This window comes from Pipistrellus kuhlii, unplaced genomic scaffold, assembly GCF_014108245.1.
Source record: "Pipistrellus kuhlii isolate mPipKuh1 unplaced genomic scaffold, mPipKuh1.p scaffold_m20_p_44, whole genome shotgun sequence".
Classification (NCBI taxonomy): Eukaryota; Metazoa; Chordata; class Mammalia; order Chiroptera; family Vespertilionidae; genus Pipistrellus; species Pipistrellus kuhlii.
In genome coordinates, this window is record NW_023425545.1 from 77587 (window position 1) to 94555 (window position 16969).

The 16969-nt window shown below is 58.2% G+C and overlaps 1 protein-coding gene across 6 annotated transcripts in view; it reads left to right on the forward strand.

Annotated features, from left to right (window-relative positions):
- RAB37 (RAB37, member RAS oncogene family) overlaps positions 1-16228 on the forward strand; it is a 30797-nt gene extending 14569 nt beyond the window's left edge. The window contains exons 2-10 of one of the 6 annotated variants that reach the window (XM_036412432.2): positions 5101-5211; positions 10486-10596; positions 11536-11577; positions 12086-12152; positions 12238-12290; positions 13421-13486; positions 14320-14376; positions 14455-14531; positions 14726-14939. In XM_036412432.2, coding sequence (XP_036268325.1) covers positions 5101-5211; positions 10486-10596; positions 11536-11577; positions 12086-12152; positions 12238-12290; positions 13421-13486; positions 14320-14376; positions 14455-14531; positions 14726-14831 — 690 coding nt within the window. In that variant the 3' untranslated portion in view covers positions 14832-14939. Of the gene's footprint in view, positions 1-5100; positions 5212-7455; positions 7601-10485; positions 10597-11535; positions 11578-12085; positions 12153-12237; positions 12291-13420; positions 13487-14319; positions 14377-14454; positions 14532-14725 lie in introns of those variants that run through there. The other 5 variants (XM_036412436.2, XM_036412434.2, XM_036412437.2 and 2 more) reach the window with 5 other exon arrangements.
- The last annotated feature ends 741 nt before the right edge of the window (positions 16229-16969 follow it).

Below are 16969 nucleotides of genomic sequence, written 5' to 3' on the forward strand. Positions count from 1 at the left end.
TGGTTTCTTCATTAAGGAGCCCTTGGCATTACTGACAAGTTTCTGGAAGATTCAGGCTGGGGTTGATATCCAGTGACAGAGTTATTATCTGGTCATCTCTGAGTGACAGCAAGACTGCTCCTCTAAGCAAGTGCCTCTGGGGACTCCAGGAGAGGCAGGCTAGGCTGGGGGCCCCTGTGTCCTCAGAGACCCTTTTGCGGCCCTAGTTCGGGCTTGGCCATCGACTTCCTTCCGCAGGAGTCAGTGACCTCCGCAGGCTCCCAGGGTCCCACATAAAAGAAGGGATGGCACGGGCCATCTGAGAGTCCTCCTCACTAAGCACCTACGTGTCTGTGTGCGTGCACGTGTGTGACGCCCCCTCTCAGCTCTGCTCCTTGGGCCTTCAAGCTGCCCACTTCCCTGCCAAAGTGAGGAAGAGGCAGGTGTGCCCTGAGGCTGATGGAGCTTAACCGGCAGCACCCCTCACCGGATCAGGCTCCTTTCACAGCCCTGTACCCAGCGTTGTGTTCACGATGTAGGTCCTCTTTCCTAAAAAGCGGCCTCGTCATTGTGTAGGCGTCAGACCCGTGATAGACGGTCCCACCCTCTGCTCTTTACTCCACCTTTGTTCTCACTGAAGGGGGGTTCTATCCCCTCCCCGCCGCACCCCCATCCCATCCTTGAGCCTGGACCAGACCTGTGACCTACTTTCCCAAGGAAACCCAGCAGAAGTAACGGTGCACCCGTTGCAGACTCAGCCCACGGAGGCCTCCTGGGTTCCCTCTTGCTCCCATTCACCTCTGCCTATGCTGTGATGACACACGGCTAGCGCTAGCATCGGGTGGAAGGAGACGCATGTGGAGCAGAGCCAAGCTGCCCCAGATAGCAGCCAGCCAACCCTCAACACCCAAGGGAGCCCGCCCGAGCCCAGAAGCACCACCCAGATCCAACTGCTCGCTCACAGACTCGCTCTGTGCCCCTGTGTTTAGGGCGGTTCATTGCAGCCTTCTTGTGGCAACAGAAAATGTAGAGAAGACCCTGCCAAACCTAGACCCGCCCCTAGACCCAGCAGCCGCCTCCGCTCGGAACCCCTTTAGCTGCCCCTAGCTTCCGTCCACCCAGCTGCTCTCTGCCCCTTTGACTTCCCCTCCCAGCTCCTCAAGGATGACCCCCACCCACACCTCTTTCTCAGATGTGGTTCAGAAGAGAACAGACCTTGTGTTACCGGTGGGGAGAGGTCCTCGTCTCCCCTCATTGCTCGTGGGAGTGGATTTTTTTTTTTTTACAATATCCCAAGAAAAAGCATTTTCTGAGACTTGTGTGGGAGAATGAGTGGTTTTTATTTGCATGGAATTAACTCCCAGAGTTTCTCATTTCCCTTTGTCCCACCAAGGAAGAGGCGTAACTGTGGCTTCCCTCAGACTGGTGTCCAGGTTTCCAGGGTGCGTGCAGTGCAGTTCAGAGTCAGGCAGGCTTAGCTGGTGCTCCCCCTGCACTCATCAGTCCATTGCATGTGGGTCCTCGTGGTCGTGGGCCATACAGGCGAATGCAAGGAAGCCTAGAGCAACAAGAGCCAACAGTCACAAGAGCCAACTCCTTTGTGTAGGGGATTATGTATTCCCAGATTTTCCTGGACTTGCCCACTGTGCCACCATCAAACTCCCCGACTACCGGGTCAGCCATGGAGAAGTTAGAAGACAGCAAGACACTGTGTTCCTTGTGGATGTCAAGGCCAACAAGCACCAGATCAAATAGGCTGTGAAGAAGCTCTATGACATTGATATGGCCAAGGTCAATGCCCTGATCAGGCCTGATGGAGAGAAGAAGGCATATGTTCAACTGGCTCTTGGCTACGATGCTTTGGATGTTGACAACAAAATTGGGGTCATCTATCCCGAGTCCATTGCCTAATTCTTAAAATAAAAATTTTACACTGTGAAAAAACAAACTCTAGCTAATTATCTAAATACAATGCTATCACTTAGACCACTAGAACCATCTGTGGTTTGTGATTCAAAACAAGAAGTTGGTCTAAATTGCAAAAGCAATACATGTTCATGTTAGGAAGATAAATTGTGAAACACACTATGAACAACTCTATTCCAACAAACCTAGAGGAAATAGACACATTCCTATAAAAATACAACCTCCCAAATCTCAACCAGGAAGAATCTAAAAATCTCAATAGACCTATAACTATGGAGGAAATTGAAGCAGTCATCAAAAAGCTTCCAGCAAACAAAAGCCCGGGGCCAGACAGCTTCACAGGGGAGTTTTACCAAACATTCAAAGAACTAAAACTTATCCTCCTCAAACTATTCCAAAAAATTCAAGAGGAAGGAACACTTCCAAGTCATTCTAGGAAGCCAGCATCACCCTAAAACCAAAACCAGATAAAGACAACACAAAGAAAGAGAACTACAGGCCAATATCCCTCATGAACATAGATGCCAAAATCCTCAACAAAATTCTAGCAAATCGGATCCAGCATTGCATCAGAAAGATCATATACCAGGACCAAGTAGGATTTATCCCAGGAATGCAAGGATGGTACAGTATTCGCAAATCAATAAACGAGATACGTCACATAAACAAACTGAGAGTTTTTTTTAAATTGTGAAAACACAGATAAGGTTAAAAAAAAAAGTTTTATTTGCCTCTTATCTCACCACCCCAAGATAATCACTTTTAACATCTTTTATCTCTTCCTGAAGAAATGCATGATTATTTCAGAAATCAAGCAGAGTCGCTGAGGTGTCACATGAGTTCATGTCACTCATTACTCAATAGATTTTTGTTGTCAACTTTGGGGAAAGATGTCTGATAAACAAATATTGTCAAGATATTTATCTTGGTGGAAATGCATACAGCAACTGCAAGCCCACATCCCTCTTGGTCAGTGTAGACTTGCCTACTACAGCTCATCTGCTATCAGAACCCAATCTGTCCATAGGTGACGGAGCCCGGTTAGTCGCATCTCTCCCACTCTGGATGATAGGGCTGTATCCCCTGTGGCTAAAACCACATTGGCACATAGTAGTTGCTCAGTAAATAACTGATGGAAAATGAACTGTTTTTACTGCATTGTTATTCTTCCCCTGGATGCTGGCCTTGCAAAGTAACTGTTGTCCATTTTGAAACTAAGGCATTTATCCACTCATTTACGGTACTCGTCCCTTCATTCACCCACTGAGAGACTGCTGGGTACCAGCCCTTGGGTGTGTGTACAGGGTGGGACAAAAGTAGGTTTACAGTTGTGAGTACACGGAACACAGAGTTTATTCTTTTCTTTTAGTCCTCACCTGAGGATATTTTCCTATTGGTTTTTAGAAAGAATGGAAAAGAGAGGGAAATACTGATGTGAGAGAAACATCAATTGGTTGCCTCCTGCACAGAGCCTGGGCCGGGGAGGAGCCTGCAACTGAGGTACATGCTCTGGACCAAAATCAAACCTGGGACCCTTTGGTCTACAGGCCAGTGCTCCATCCACTGAGACAAACTGGCTAGGACCAGAGTTTATCCTTGTACTGTTATTTATTAATTATTTAGCACCTGAACTTCCACGCTAATTCTCTCCTTCTTTCTCCCAGTACAATCTGTCCTTCCCCCTTTTCCCACACTCTGCTTCTCTGAGTGTTCTCTCCGAGGCCTCATGCCAGGGCCAAGTGCTAACTCTTTCTTCCCACGGCATATGGCCTGACATGCTGATCGTCCCTGTACACTCTTGTTGATTTTTTTTTATATATAAATTTTTTTATTGATTTCAGAGAGGAAGGGAGAGGGAGAGAAAGATAGAAACATCTGAACAGCAGGCTGCATGGGGTGACAATGATGGTAAAGAATCATTGATTGACTGCCTCCTACATGCCCCCTATTGGGGATCAAGCCCGCAATCCAGGCAAGTGCCCTTGACTAGAATCGAACCTGGGACCTTTCAGTCCAAAGGCCAACACTCTATTCATTGAGCCAAACTGGCTAGGGCTGTATACTCTTGTTTTAGACTTCCCCTTACTGCGGGCCATTGTGCCAGTCCAGATCTCCCAGGAAGCAGGCATGAAAAGGGAACTCACTGTGCAGGGATTGTGTTAGGGAAAACACCAGGGAGAAACCAGGAGAGGCAGGGAGAGCCTTCAGACCATGGTCTGACCCCAAGTGAAGGTCAGAGGCCACCAGGCAGTCTTCGGACGGTTCTATAAAACCATGAGGGGGTTCCCAGGCCAAAAGCAGCCACGAGGGGGTCCTGTATCCCCAGAAACAAACCCGCCTCCGAGTCCCTGCCCCCCTCCGCCTTTGGCTGCATCACCTGTGTGAAGTGGCCTCCATGCAAACACACCAATGGTGGATTGCAGGGCCCCGGGAGGGTGGGGGGGGGGGCGCGCGAGGGGGCGAGGTAGCGGGCAGTTATGCCCCTGAGGTTAGGAGCCTGAGAGGCAACTTCTCATGGTCACCTCAGATGTTTTTTTCTTTGTGTGTGTGTGTGTGTGTGTGTGTGTGTGTGTGTGTGTATGTTTTGTTGTTGTTTAATAGACTTTTTAAAAATATATATTTTGTTGAATTTTTACAGAGAGGAAGGGAGAGGGATAGAGAGCTAGAAACATCAATGAGAGAGAAACATTGGTCAGCTGTCTCCTGAACGCCCCCTACTGGGGATGTGCCCACAACCAAGGTACATGCCCTTGACCGGAATCGAACCTGGGACCCTTCAGTCCGCAGGCTGATGCTCTATCCGCTTAGCCAAACCAGTTTCAGCACCTTAGACGTTTCATAACTTAGGGTGAAACAACATTCCCTCCCTGCTTTCCTGCCTTCTTCAGCAAATGTGCATCTGTGTGTATGAGTGTGTCTCTGTGTGTGTGTGTGTGCACCCTATCTATGTGTATCTGTGTGTAAGAGTGTGTCTCTGTGTTTGTGTTTGCACCCCATGTATGTGTATCTGCGTGTAAGAGTGTGTCTCTGTACATGTTGTATGTATGTGCATACCCTCTGTCCATGTGAGCATCTGGGTTCATCTGTGTGAATATGTCTGTGTGTGGGTTTTGTATGTGCACACACGTCCCAGCCACAACACCATCTCAGAAACCTACATCACACTGCAGCTCCCGCCTCTCCTTGTCCCTGCAGACCATCCTGGTGGGCGACAGCGGCGTGGGGAAGACATCTCTGCTGGTCCAGTTCGACCAGGGCAAGTTCATCCCCGGCTCCTTCTCGGCCACTGTGGGCATCGGATTCACGGTGAGTGCTCCCCGCCCCCGGGCCCCGGTTGGCTGTCAGGGTCCCAGCAGGAAGCAGGTGGTCACTCGCATTGGATCTTTCCAGGAGGTTTAATAAACAGACCATTGACCAAGGCGTAGGCAGGAGCTGGGAAGCCAGGAGGGATGGAGCAGTGTTTGGGGCTGTTACTGGGCTTCCATCCCCCACCCACTCCCAGCCTAAGAGAGCTGAGAGCAGGGAACCAGCACAGACCCAGGGACCAAGAGGGCTGTGTGCAGGGGGTAGCGGGCAGGAGTGTGACCATCAGTGGAGGAACGCAGCAAAGCTCAGTAACCCTCCCCCCACACTGCCCTCCTCCTGCTCCCCCCAGTCCTATGGGGCTCCCCATTGATGGCACACAACCGGAAGCTGGAAAAACAAGGACACGTGTTGCTACAGATGACTCATGCGCACCTCCCCAGGCAATAAGAACCTGAGAGGCAAAGGTGTGGCTTAAAATGACAAAAACAGCCCAGTCCTGGCATTGTGTCCTAGGGCGCTGGGAGGGCAAAGGTTAAAGTTCTTTTTAGCACTTGGTCTCTCCCTGGACACAGCACGGGGGCAGCGCAGGTTAGGGAAGTGGTCCCAACCCGCAGCCCCTCGGGCACCAGGAAGGCCTCCCTGCAGCCCTTGCCCGCTGCCCACTCTCACCAGGACTGCGGCTCTCAGTAACCCTGATCCTGGGAAGGCCTCTGGGGGGGACTGGCTCTGGGCTTGGACTATCCTCAGGAGCTGCAGGCCCTTCTTGGGGGTCTCCGGGGTCCTGGGAGGAGCACGTGGCATTGCTTGGCAGAGTGGGTGTTTGGGAGGCCAGCCTCCGGGACCACAGCGCACAGGCCTGAGGCCACGCGGCTGGGACCAGCAGTCACGCTTGTGGAAAGAGACAGGGGAACCTCGGACGCTGAGCTTGCCGGGCCACAGGGAGGAAGGCCGGGGCCCACCACGGCCAGGGCTTCCGAGTGAGGCTGAAACGGGAGCTCGGCCCCGTGCGGAGCCCAGAATCCAACCTGCCACACCAGTGCCCCCAGCTCCCCGCCACTGGGAGCAGCTGGGCTCCGGAGCGCAGGGCGGAGCCCCAGGAGGACGGGGCTGTGCTGACAGCGCCTGGGGCCTCCCACCCCGGGCACATGCCCGCCTGCCCCCTCAGCACACAGGGCACGCGGTGCCCTCATAGTCACACTCCATACCCCGCGCTCTTCCCACCGGTCAGACTCAGAGGGCAGAGTGTGGCTGGGCGTGGGTGTGGCCACGGGTGCACAGACTCTCATTCACGCTCCGCGGATGCACAGGTGCGGCCTCCACGTTTTGCCTCGGCCTGCGAGAAGGAGGGAGGTATGTGGTTCAGTTGGGAGCCTGACGCTGCTGAGACAGGACAGGCCTTCCGGGGATGTCCCAGAGACTCTGCTCAAAACGCTTCGCAACTTCATCAATTCATCCGATACCAAAGGTTCAGGGCCTCCTAGTTGCCAGAGGCGGAGGGCCGCGTGGGAAGGCCAGAGCCCTGCCTGCAGGAGCGCCAGCTTAGACGCAGCCACAAAGGCACTGCATCCGGGGAGTCCCAGGGTCTCAGGGCAAAGGGCGCGGGGAGGGGAGGCCCTCAGAACCCACACAGGAATCCCCAGCCCACCTCGCAGGGCGGGGAGAGCCCGTGATGGGACATTCTGGACGCAGCCCAACAGGTGAGGGGGAAATGAGAGGCGCTCTACACGAAGGGTCAAAGTTCAAGCACCAACCAACGAGGGCCCGTGTGCTGCAAGGTGCATATCGGTCAGTAACTAAAATTATATTCACGCGAGCTCGGGCTGGGCTGCGTCAGTAACCGTGAGGCTGCCTGCGCCACTTCCTCCGGTCGTACACCCTCTCTCCAACCCAGCACCGCGCAGGTCCAGCCTCTCCCCCACCCCGCACCCGGGGCCACCTGTGGACCGCCTGCTGGCGAGGCTCGGGCGCCGCCTGCTGGCCGCGCTGCGCAGCGACAGCGGAAACCCCGGCGCCGGTGCACGGGCGCCAATGATGCCAGACCTTCCCGCTACCCGTGGGAACTGAACCCCGACGGCTGGCGGCTTTGGGAACCCCGTCCTAGGGGTGGATTTGACATCCTTCAACGTTGCTTCGGGGCCCCGCTGCCCCTCGGGCGCTCCCCCTGGCGGATGTGCGGGTTGGCGGGGGCAGAGGGCGGAGCCTGGCGGGGGTGGCGGGGCAGAAGGAGTGGGTGGAGCGAGGGTGGAGCTGTCCCTGCCCGGTGCGCCGCGGCCCCGCTCCGCTCGGCTCCGGGAACATGACGGGCACGCCTGGCGCCGCCGCCACCCGGGATGGCGACGCCCCCGAGCGCTCGCCGCCCTGCAGCCCGAGCTACGACCTCGCGCTCAAGGTGGGTGCGCACTGCGTCCCGCGCTGGGGACTCCCGTGCGGGTGCTGAGGCCACCCCTCCCCGCGCCCTCCTACCTGAGGCCCTGGGGCTCCCGGGACCCTGCGCCTTTCTGGCTGCTCAGTCCTTCCCCCCAGCCAGGCGCCGGTGTCCGGAGAGAGAGGGAGGGTCGAGACGCGGCCGCTAGGCCCATCCCAACTTCTAGGTGTCTGGGGGGCTCTGCCAGGCCCAGGAGAGGAAGCTGGGAAGTGACTCCCCCAACTTTCTCCTGCCACCCCCGGCTGAGCCCCCGGGAACCCCCATGTTCCTGGCTAAGGGTTGGCTTTCCTGGACGCAGGCACCCGCCCTGGGTGCCCGGACACCCAGAGAAGCCGGCCCTTGGCGACGAGCAACGGGGTGAATGCCCTTTTCCCAGCTCCGCTCTCAGCTGAGACTTGACCAGGGTTCCTTAGGCCCCAAACTCCAGCCTCTTCCCTTCCCGCTGCCGCCTCGCACCTCCTCCCAGGACGCAGGCCACCTGGGGGTGTTAGAGCCTGAGCGAGAGCTCAGTGATGCTCACGGCCCACCTGGGAGAGCCCAGTCCGCTCTCTGCGCTCAGGCCCTCCACAGGGTGGCCCGTGCACAGCGGGTGAGGGTGGCCATGGACGCTGGTCTGGGTGCCCCCCTGCCGGGCCCTGGGAGCAGCGGGTACCAGGCCTCTGGAAGAGGTGCGAAGGGCACTCAGCCTCCCAGGCCGGCCGCCAGGTGGGCGGGGTAGGCATCCGGTCTCAGGATGCACGGCCTTGGAAGAGACCCTCTTTCTGTGCCGTGGTTTCCGCCCCCCATGCAGGGCTCGCGCTAGCCAGGAGCTGGGGCCTCCTCCCCACGGTTTCAGGGGAAGCCACTCCGCAAGTCACCCGCCCAGAGCCGTTGAGATAGGCGTCCTGTGTGGGCTCGTGGCAGGAAATGGGCCCCTGGGCCTTCGGTGGGAGGGGAGCTGGGAGAGCCAGCCCCAGGCTGTGGGGGGGGGGGGGGGGAGGGGGCGTGACCTCCTTGCGGGACAAGCCAATGAGCTGTTTGCCTAGGACCGTGGTCGGCAAACTCATTGGTCCACAGAGCCAAATATCAATAGGACAACGACTGAAACTTCTTTTGAGAGCCACGTTTTTTAAACTTAAACTTCTTCTAATGCCACTTCTTCAAAATAGACTCGCCCAGGCCGTGGTATTTTGTGGAAGAGCCACACTCAAGGGGCCAAAGAGCCGCATGTGGCTTGCGAGCCGCAGTTTGCCGACCCCGGGCCTAGGCCCTAGGAGGTGGCCAGGTTGGGCAGCTGTTTGTGTTTAGTGTAGGTGGCTGGCAGCGTTGGCTCGGGGCAGCTGCGGTCTGTAAAGCACACAGGCGCTCGCTCTCCTCTCCTCTTTGGGTGCTGGCTACAGAGGGCTCCCAGGCCTCCATCAGGAGACTGGGTCCAGGACAGCCTGGCAGGAGCCCCCGGGGCTGCCCTAGAAGGGGGGCGGAGGGGTGCAGCGGGCAATACCCACCTGCACCCACTCTTCGGAAGTCTTGGGTGGTTCATGCAACATGATTGGTACTGGCCCTTACCAGGCTCTAGAAAGGCCTCAAAGGAAGTCCCCTCCGTCCTCCTGGCCACTGTGGGCGCCATGCCACAGGTCAGGGATCTTTCCAAAGCCCCTTCCCAAGCCAGGACCCCGGCCTTCATTGGCTCAGCCCCTTCCCTCCCTGCAGAGTCAGCGCATCCCCATGTCCCGCATGCACAGCAGGAAAGTCTCTGTCAAGGTCAGACCTCAAGAAGGATGCGGGCCTCGTCCTTCTCCAACCCATTAGCCTCTAATGGGCCCGCTGGGAAAGTTCCAGCAGTAGGTCCAGACCTCTGTTCTCCACGATGGAGGAGTATCCGGACAGGGGCTGCCTCCCGACCCTTTTGCTCCCCAGTGGAGATGAGCGGAGACTGGCCCGGCAATAAAGGGGCGGGCACACCCCTCAGCCCCCACTCCCTGCCCCACAGGGACCCAGGGACGCCATTGTGGCCATTTGTCCCACTTTGAGGTTTCTGCTGAGAGAACTTCAGACTGAATGTCTCCCCACCGCAATGTATTTAAAAAAAAAAAATTTTTTTTTTTTAAAAAGAGAGGGCAGGAGAGAGAGAAAAAGAAACGTTGATGAGAGAGAAACATTGACTGGTTGCCTCCAGCACCTCCCTTACCAGGAATTGAGCCTGGAACCCGGGCATGTGCCCTGACCAGTAATCAAACCAATGACCTCTTGGGTCATGGGTTGATCCTCAACCGCTGAGCCACACTGGCCAGGCCATGCAACCTTTTTATAAACATGTAACATCAAATACAGAAAAGAAAAAAAAACACAACATGTCACATCATCAGTAACTTCCAAATACATGTGGTGACCAAAACCATAGTAACTTGAGAACATGCCTTTGCAGAGGCTGACACCTCCCTTGGCTGGGAATCCTGTCCCAAGTATTAACACTTCCTGATTTTTTAAAAATGTTTATTGCGTGCTTCTCTGCCCACGCATGCGCTCAGGCACAGCTGGAACACGCTGTGGAGGGATGTGGGCCCGTGAGCAGGGCAGACGTGTCTGAGACAGAGGGGGTGGTTCCAGGGCCGGGGACACATCTGGGGACCTGATGGTGCTGAGGTCTCAGCACAAGCTTCCAGAACGCTGGGTGGGTGAGGACCCAGGTCAGAGGGAGAGCCGAGAGGCAGGGCGTGGAGGGAAGAGGCGGACTTCCAGCAGCAGATGCCCCTCCCCCCATGCCAGCATCCTCTGCTCGCCCTCTGCCCCTCTGTCCGGGGGCTTCTCTCTCCGGAAGCCCAGAATTGCGCCCCAGCTCCCCATTAACTGCCTCTGCCCCCATCTCCTAGGTGATGCTTCTGGGAGACTCGGGCGTCGGGAAAACCTGTTTCCTGATCCAATTCAAAGACGGGGCCTTCCTGTCCGGGACCTTCCTAGCCACCGTCGGCATAGACTTCAGGGTGAGGTGGCCGCAGGCTCTGCCCCCGCAGCCAGCCGGGCTGCGGCTCAGGCCCGGGCACTGCCCTGTCCCGCCTGTCCCGCCTGCAGGAGGTGGCTCAGGGCCCGGAGGGCACCAGGGCTGCCCCAGGGAAGGGACCAGTGCGTGGACCCGTGTGCGGAGGCCGGGCCTGGCCCCTTGCCCGCTGCAGGCTATGAACATGGAGAGAGTGAGTCTTAAAGCTCGGCCCCTGGTGGGGCAGTCACACGCCACGACGGTGTGAGCCCAGCTTCCTGCCCTCAACCCCCTTGCTCCGTGCCCCCTCGCCTGGGCCCCCGGGTGAGGCCTCCGCCAGGCTTTCCTGGCCTCTGGGCAGCACGGCCGCGCCAGGCGGAGGAGCTGGGCTGGCCTGCCAGGGCCCCCCTCTCACCTTCAGGGTCCTTCTGCACAAATCCACATGGGGACACTGAGGCCTCTGAGTCCTGCTCACCCAAAAGGTCAGGGGAGTGAGGGCCCAACCCTGGCAGGGGTCCACCAGAGGTGGGGTGCCCCCTCCAGGGGCGGGGGGAGAGGAAGTCCACTTAGGAGGAGTGGGGGGCAGCCAGGGGAGGTTTCCGGGATGCTGGGGCATCTTCTCTAAGCTTGGTTGCAGGATGGGCCCCAGCTCCTGGAGAGGCAGGCAGAAGTTGGGGAGGGGCGGGATCCCCAGTTCTCAGACCTCAGGCTCCCCTTAGCCACGTGTTGTGAGAAGCACAGACGAAGAGAGGGCTCCTCAGCGGGAGTCTCTGGGGAACAGGGGCCCACTGCCCTGATGGGGTGATCCGGCTGGGCCAGCTCTGAGGTCACCGCACCCCCTCCAGTCCTGGGGAGCCACCCGGACTGGACGCTCGGTCCTTAAAAGGCCGTCCACAGGAGCCGGGCTGCCCTGCCCGCCGGCCACCTGTGTGCTTTTCTCTTTCAGAACAAGGTGGTGACCGTGGACGGCGTGAGGGTGAAGCTGCAGGTGAGAGGAAGGCTTGTGGGAAGTTGGGGAGGGGTGGAGGGCCTGACCTGCTCTTCACCCAAACTGCAGGAGGCTGTGGCCCTGGCCCTGCCCTCAGCCTGGGGCAACTTCCTGTGGGGCCAAAAGAAGAAACAGCGGCTTTTGCTCCTTTGATGTCTGCAGCAAAAGCAAAAGCCGCTCCCAGGCACCCTCTCTTCTAGCAGAGGCAGCTCAAGTGCCTCAGACAAGCTTCGGCTTGCTCCCTCCTCCCCTGCCCCCTCCTTTCCCCCTCCCCCCTGCCTCCCGGCTCCCGTCCCTGGGCTGGGGAAGGGGCCAAAGCACTGAGTGAGCCTCAGGCCCCGGGACCTGTCACAGGCAGGAGTCGGCAGGTGTGCAGGAGCCGTGAGAAGCAGAGGAGCCAGGGTGCCGCCTTCCCACCCACACAGCTCTCACACCACAACACGGGTGCCCTCTGCCCACCGCCGCCCCGCGCCTGCCTCCTCCTGACCCTGTGCCCGTCCCTTCCTAGATCTGGGACACCGCCGGGCAGGAGCGGTTCCGCAGTGTCACCCACGCTTACTACCGAGATGCCCAAGGTAAGGCCCTGGCGCACGCCACCTCCGTCCCCAGCCCCCCTGGGACCTCGCCCCGTGCCCGTGTGACCGCTCTCTCCCCCCGCAGCCTTGCTCCTGCTGTATGACATCACCAACAAGGCCTCCTTCGAAAACATCCGGGTAGGTTGCTGTCCGCCCCCGGAGCAACCACGGCGGGGCTGCGGAGTTCAGGGCTGCCCCCTGCTCTGGGGGGAAGGGTGGGGCCCGGAACACGGCTGCCTTGGCAGCATACCTGAGCTGTGACTCAGGCACAATGATCCGCCTCTGGGTATGCGATGGGCATGTGGGCATGGAGACCGGGCAACGCTTGGCCTGACGGTGATTCATGAGTGCGCTCCGTGACACAAGTTCAGAAAGTACCCAGCCCCGCCCTGGACAATTAGCCACGGGGCCGAGGGGAGAGCAGCAGAGAAGTCTGTCCTCACACCTAGTCCAAGTGGCAAGACAGTGACCCAGGCAGACAGAGGGCGTGGCTCTGTGCTCACTACCACAATACGGAGGAAAGCAGGCGATCACTCACCAAATGTAAGCACTGACCCCGAGTGTAACCCTGCAAAGGTCCCCCGTACTCTCTGACCTCAAGGGGTCGACGAGCAAAGTGGGGAACAAGACATACAGGTATAAAACAGCTGGTGTGGCTCAGTCAGTTGTAGCATCATGCCGCACACCAGACGGCCGTGGGTTTGATTCCTAATCAGGGCACATACGTAGGTTGCGGGTTCCTCCCCAGGTCAGGCGCATATGGGAGGCAACCAATTGATGTCTCTCTCTCTCTCTCTCTCTCTCTCTCTCTCTCTCTCTCTCTCTCTCTCTCTTCCTCTCTCCCTCTTTCTCTTCTTTGCTCCCTCTCTAAATTCAAACAAAAAGAGGGTGGCACTCATACTGCCACTCCCAACCCCATGCTCATGGCAGACATTACTAATCAATCATAGTATTTTTGATCACTGAGTCCTTATGTGGCCATAGAATTCTCAATGGGAAATCATCGTTGGTGGCTATCAACTGATTGCTGAGACAAGCTTCTGCCATTTCTGTGGAAATAGGAGTCGCACTGTATGGGTTTTGGAGCCACTCAGGACTGGAGAGGCCAGAACAAGGATGCAGATATGAGAGTGAATAGGGCATCAGGGCTGGAGGAGGCAGTGAGTAGCCCAGGATAATCAAACAGGACAGACGAAGGAAGGGCAAAAGGGAGGGGAAGATTGGCTGGTGCTCAGCCTGCACCCGGCTCAGCTCACCCTCTCCCACAGGCCTGGCTCACGGAGATTCATGAGTACGCCCAGAGGGATGTGGTGATCATGCTGCTAGGCAACAAGGTGAGTGGTCCATGGCAGGTCCAGCCCACCTGCACGTCCTCTCCTGCTGCCACAGCATCCCTGCGACCAGCCTCATCACTGCCCGAGTGTTAGCCGGCCATCTGTCCAGCAAAGGACTCTTCCCCGCCTCCAGTTCAGGGGGCGGACTGTCCTGGCGGCTCAGCCCATCTTCTCTGTCCTCCTTACGCTTTGGGATGGTCCTTGTGGGGAAAGCGCCAGCTGCTGATTGTGAGATCCAAGGCTGCCCAGGTGCTCGGCCCCTATTAGGTCATGGTAACCAGGGTCCCGGATGCAGAGCCAAGAGCAGAAAGCTTAGCCCCAACTACTCTCAGCCCTCTGAGGCTGGGTCTCCACGGCCTTGCCAAGGAGCATTACCCACCTCCCCAAGAGGGAGGGAGATTCCAGGGCGCCCAGCTGGGGAACTCCTCCTGAGCCAGGTGGAAACCCTGCCGCCCAGTGCCGATCGTACCCCCCGCAGTCCCACAGGCCACCAGCAGAGGGCGGGCAGTGCCTACTCCTGGCAGTGGTCGGCAAACTCATTAGTCAACAGAGCCAAATATCAACAGTACAACGATTGACATTTCTTTTGAGAGCCAAATTTTTTAAACTTAAACTATATAGTACATTGTTATTACAAGTACATTGTTATCAACTTAATTAGGGTCCTCCTAAGCTGGCTTTGCTAAAAACTCAAGGGGCCAAAGAGCCACATGTGGCCCGTGAGCCCGTTTGCCAACCAGGGTCCTGGGGCAACAGATGGGCCAGAAGGGGCAGGAGAGGGGCGGGCTGGGGTCAAAGCTTCCTTCCCCAGAGTGACCCGCCTGGGCTTGCAGGCAGACGTGAGCAGTGAGAGGGTGATTCGCTCGGAAGACGGAGAGACGCTGGCCAGGGTAAGGGGCTGGCGTGTGGGCAGGGTGACGGGTGGGGGCAACCAGAGGCTGGCCCTGAGGACACGCTCTCCCTGGCAGGAGTACGGAGTTCCCTTCTTGGAGACCAGCGCCAAGACGGGCATGAATGTGGAGCTGGCCTTCCTGGCCATAGCCAAGTGAGAGCTGAGCGGGGCAGGGAGCGGGGCGGGGGTGGGGGGGAGGGCACTCTGGGAACCCAGGAGGGCCGGGCCCCGGGGCTCCACTGCACCTGCACTGGGAGGTCCCTTTGCCCCCAGCGGGCCGGCCATGGAGAGGGGAGGGTGCTCCCCGCCTGGCTCGCTGCCCAGCCCGTTGCCTCTTCCTCTTCAAGGGAGCTGAAGTACAGAGCCGGGCAGCAGGCCGGCGAGCCCAGCTTCCAGATCCGAGACTACGTGGAGTCCCAGAAGCAGCGGCCCGGCTGCTGCTCCTTCCTGTGAAACCGAGGGGCCGAGGGACGGCTCCCGGGGCCCGCGGGGACGCAGCCTTCTCCCCAGGACCTGGCTGACTCAGCGGCTAAGCCAATGCGGGGAGAGAGTTGGGGGCCGAGTGCAATTGGGGGCTGTACCCCCACCCCTACCTTAGTTCCTGTAGCTTCCCTGCATCGCCAGGGAGGGTCAACTATTTGTATTTCACTTTAGTGAAACATAATCCAACACACACACACACACACACACAAAGGGGTACCAGAAAGCCAAGGTAGGGACGTGATGGCCTTAGCCTTCTGGTAGATACTAGGACTCGGGGGCTGGGCCTCCCTCCTAGGCGCTTGTGGGGCGGGAGGGCAGGCAGGGACCCTGTTCCCACCCTCAGTGAGGCTGGGGAGAGGCTGACCGGACCCCAGACTTCATTTCCTCCAGCTCCCCAGGGGCCAGTCTCCCCCAGAAGATGGGCCGTTGTGCCGGGAGCTAGACCAAAGCCTGTCTCTTATCAGGGAAGATAAGAGCTGTGGAGATTGGGCAGGGCCCAGCTCCCGGCCTGGCAGGGGGAGGGGAGTAGCGGAGAGCGGGGTCTGTTTGGCTACCTCTGGCCTTACCAGCCCCCTCCAGGAGGCGCAGCCCTTCCCCTCCTGCTCACAAGCACAACGGGCGGGCGGGCGCTCGGGAGCCTTCGGTTGCTATTCTCTGGGCCTCCCTGCACTCCTGGTTGGACTTTCCTCTCCGCTGTGCCCGAGAGTAGATTCTCAGATCCCAATAGTCCGCAGGCTATTTCTTCCAACAGCTGCAGTGCTTCTCCTGGGGAAAGGGCCGGTGAGAGGGAAACCCCTAACGCCAGAGCAGGTGGGAAACAAACCGCGCCCTAGTGCTAACCCAAGTGCTGCCTCTCAAACAGGCCCCAGGGCCGGAACTGCTCTCCCTCCCCCCCTCCTGAGACAGCTAGGGGAGGGGAGGCCCCCGGGTCTGGGTTAACCAGAATGTGTGCGACACAAGGTTGCGTGGGGAAAGCTGGGGTGGGGAAAGGGGCAGCAAATCACACGTCTCCCAAAGCCCTGACCCCAGCAACGGGAAGGGGGCAGGAGGCACGCAGGTCCCAACCTAGAGGCGCCCATGCTCTGGCTCCCCAGGCCAGGGGCAGGGGAGAGGGGCGAGAACGAGGTGCGCACCGGGCATGTCTGAGGCCACTGCGTCTGCTTCCAGGGCAGAAATCTCGCGGTCGGGTCCGAGAGCGGAGTCAGCGCGGGCCCTGATAAGGAAGCTCTCCTCGGCCTCTCCCAGGCCGAGCAGGGAGGAGCCTGACCTTGCCCAGGGCAGGTCTCTGGGGATCCAGTCACTCGGGCTGCTCTGGGCCGCTGGCACTTTGTTTTTTTCAGAATTAAATTGCAGTATTTTGGAAAGTACATCCTGTCCATGGCTTCTTTGAGATGCGCAGGGTAGCGGGGATGTGTTGAAAGGAGGGTTCCTGCTGATTGGAGGAACCGCCCCCAAGTGCCAAAATCTTTTGATCCTGGTGCTCCAGTAGCCCCAGCCCCACCCTTTCACAGACGGCCCCTCCGGTGAGGAGCTGAAAGAAGGCTTATCACCGTAGGGTCCAATTCATGTTTCCTTTATTGAAGAAAGCCAGGGCTCCTTTCCCTGCGGTTGGTTACCTGAGTCTGTTCTGCCTGCCCCCACCCCAATGCTCCCGTCAAGCGCCGAGGCCAGTGCCCATGCCATTGTCCCAGCTGGCCTCCTCCCGTGGGCAGGCCGGCAAAGCCCCTCTTTCTCCTGAGTCCTCAGGCCGCCCCAGGGAGGATCACAGCATGCACCTATAAACAGGTGGCAGCACCAAGTGACTCCACAAGCGAGGACTTCGTTATTCAAACAACTGTGGAGTCCGAGGCGGATCTCGGTCTTTTTTTTTTTTTTTTTTTTTTTTGTAAAACCGCTGCGACTTCGCAGCCTCGTTCCGGAACCGGATCGGTTTCCCCAGCAACAGTCGCTCCCCCTCCCACCCGCCCTCCCTCCTAAACCCCTGAATTGGAGCTGCACCCAGGTTTTGGCTGCTAAAGGCTGTTTCAAACGTTAGGGTCCCGGATGAGCTCCCCTCAACCCCCGCCACCCACGGGTGGGAGAGATCAGAACTGAGCCGGCGGGCCCTC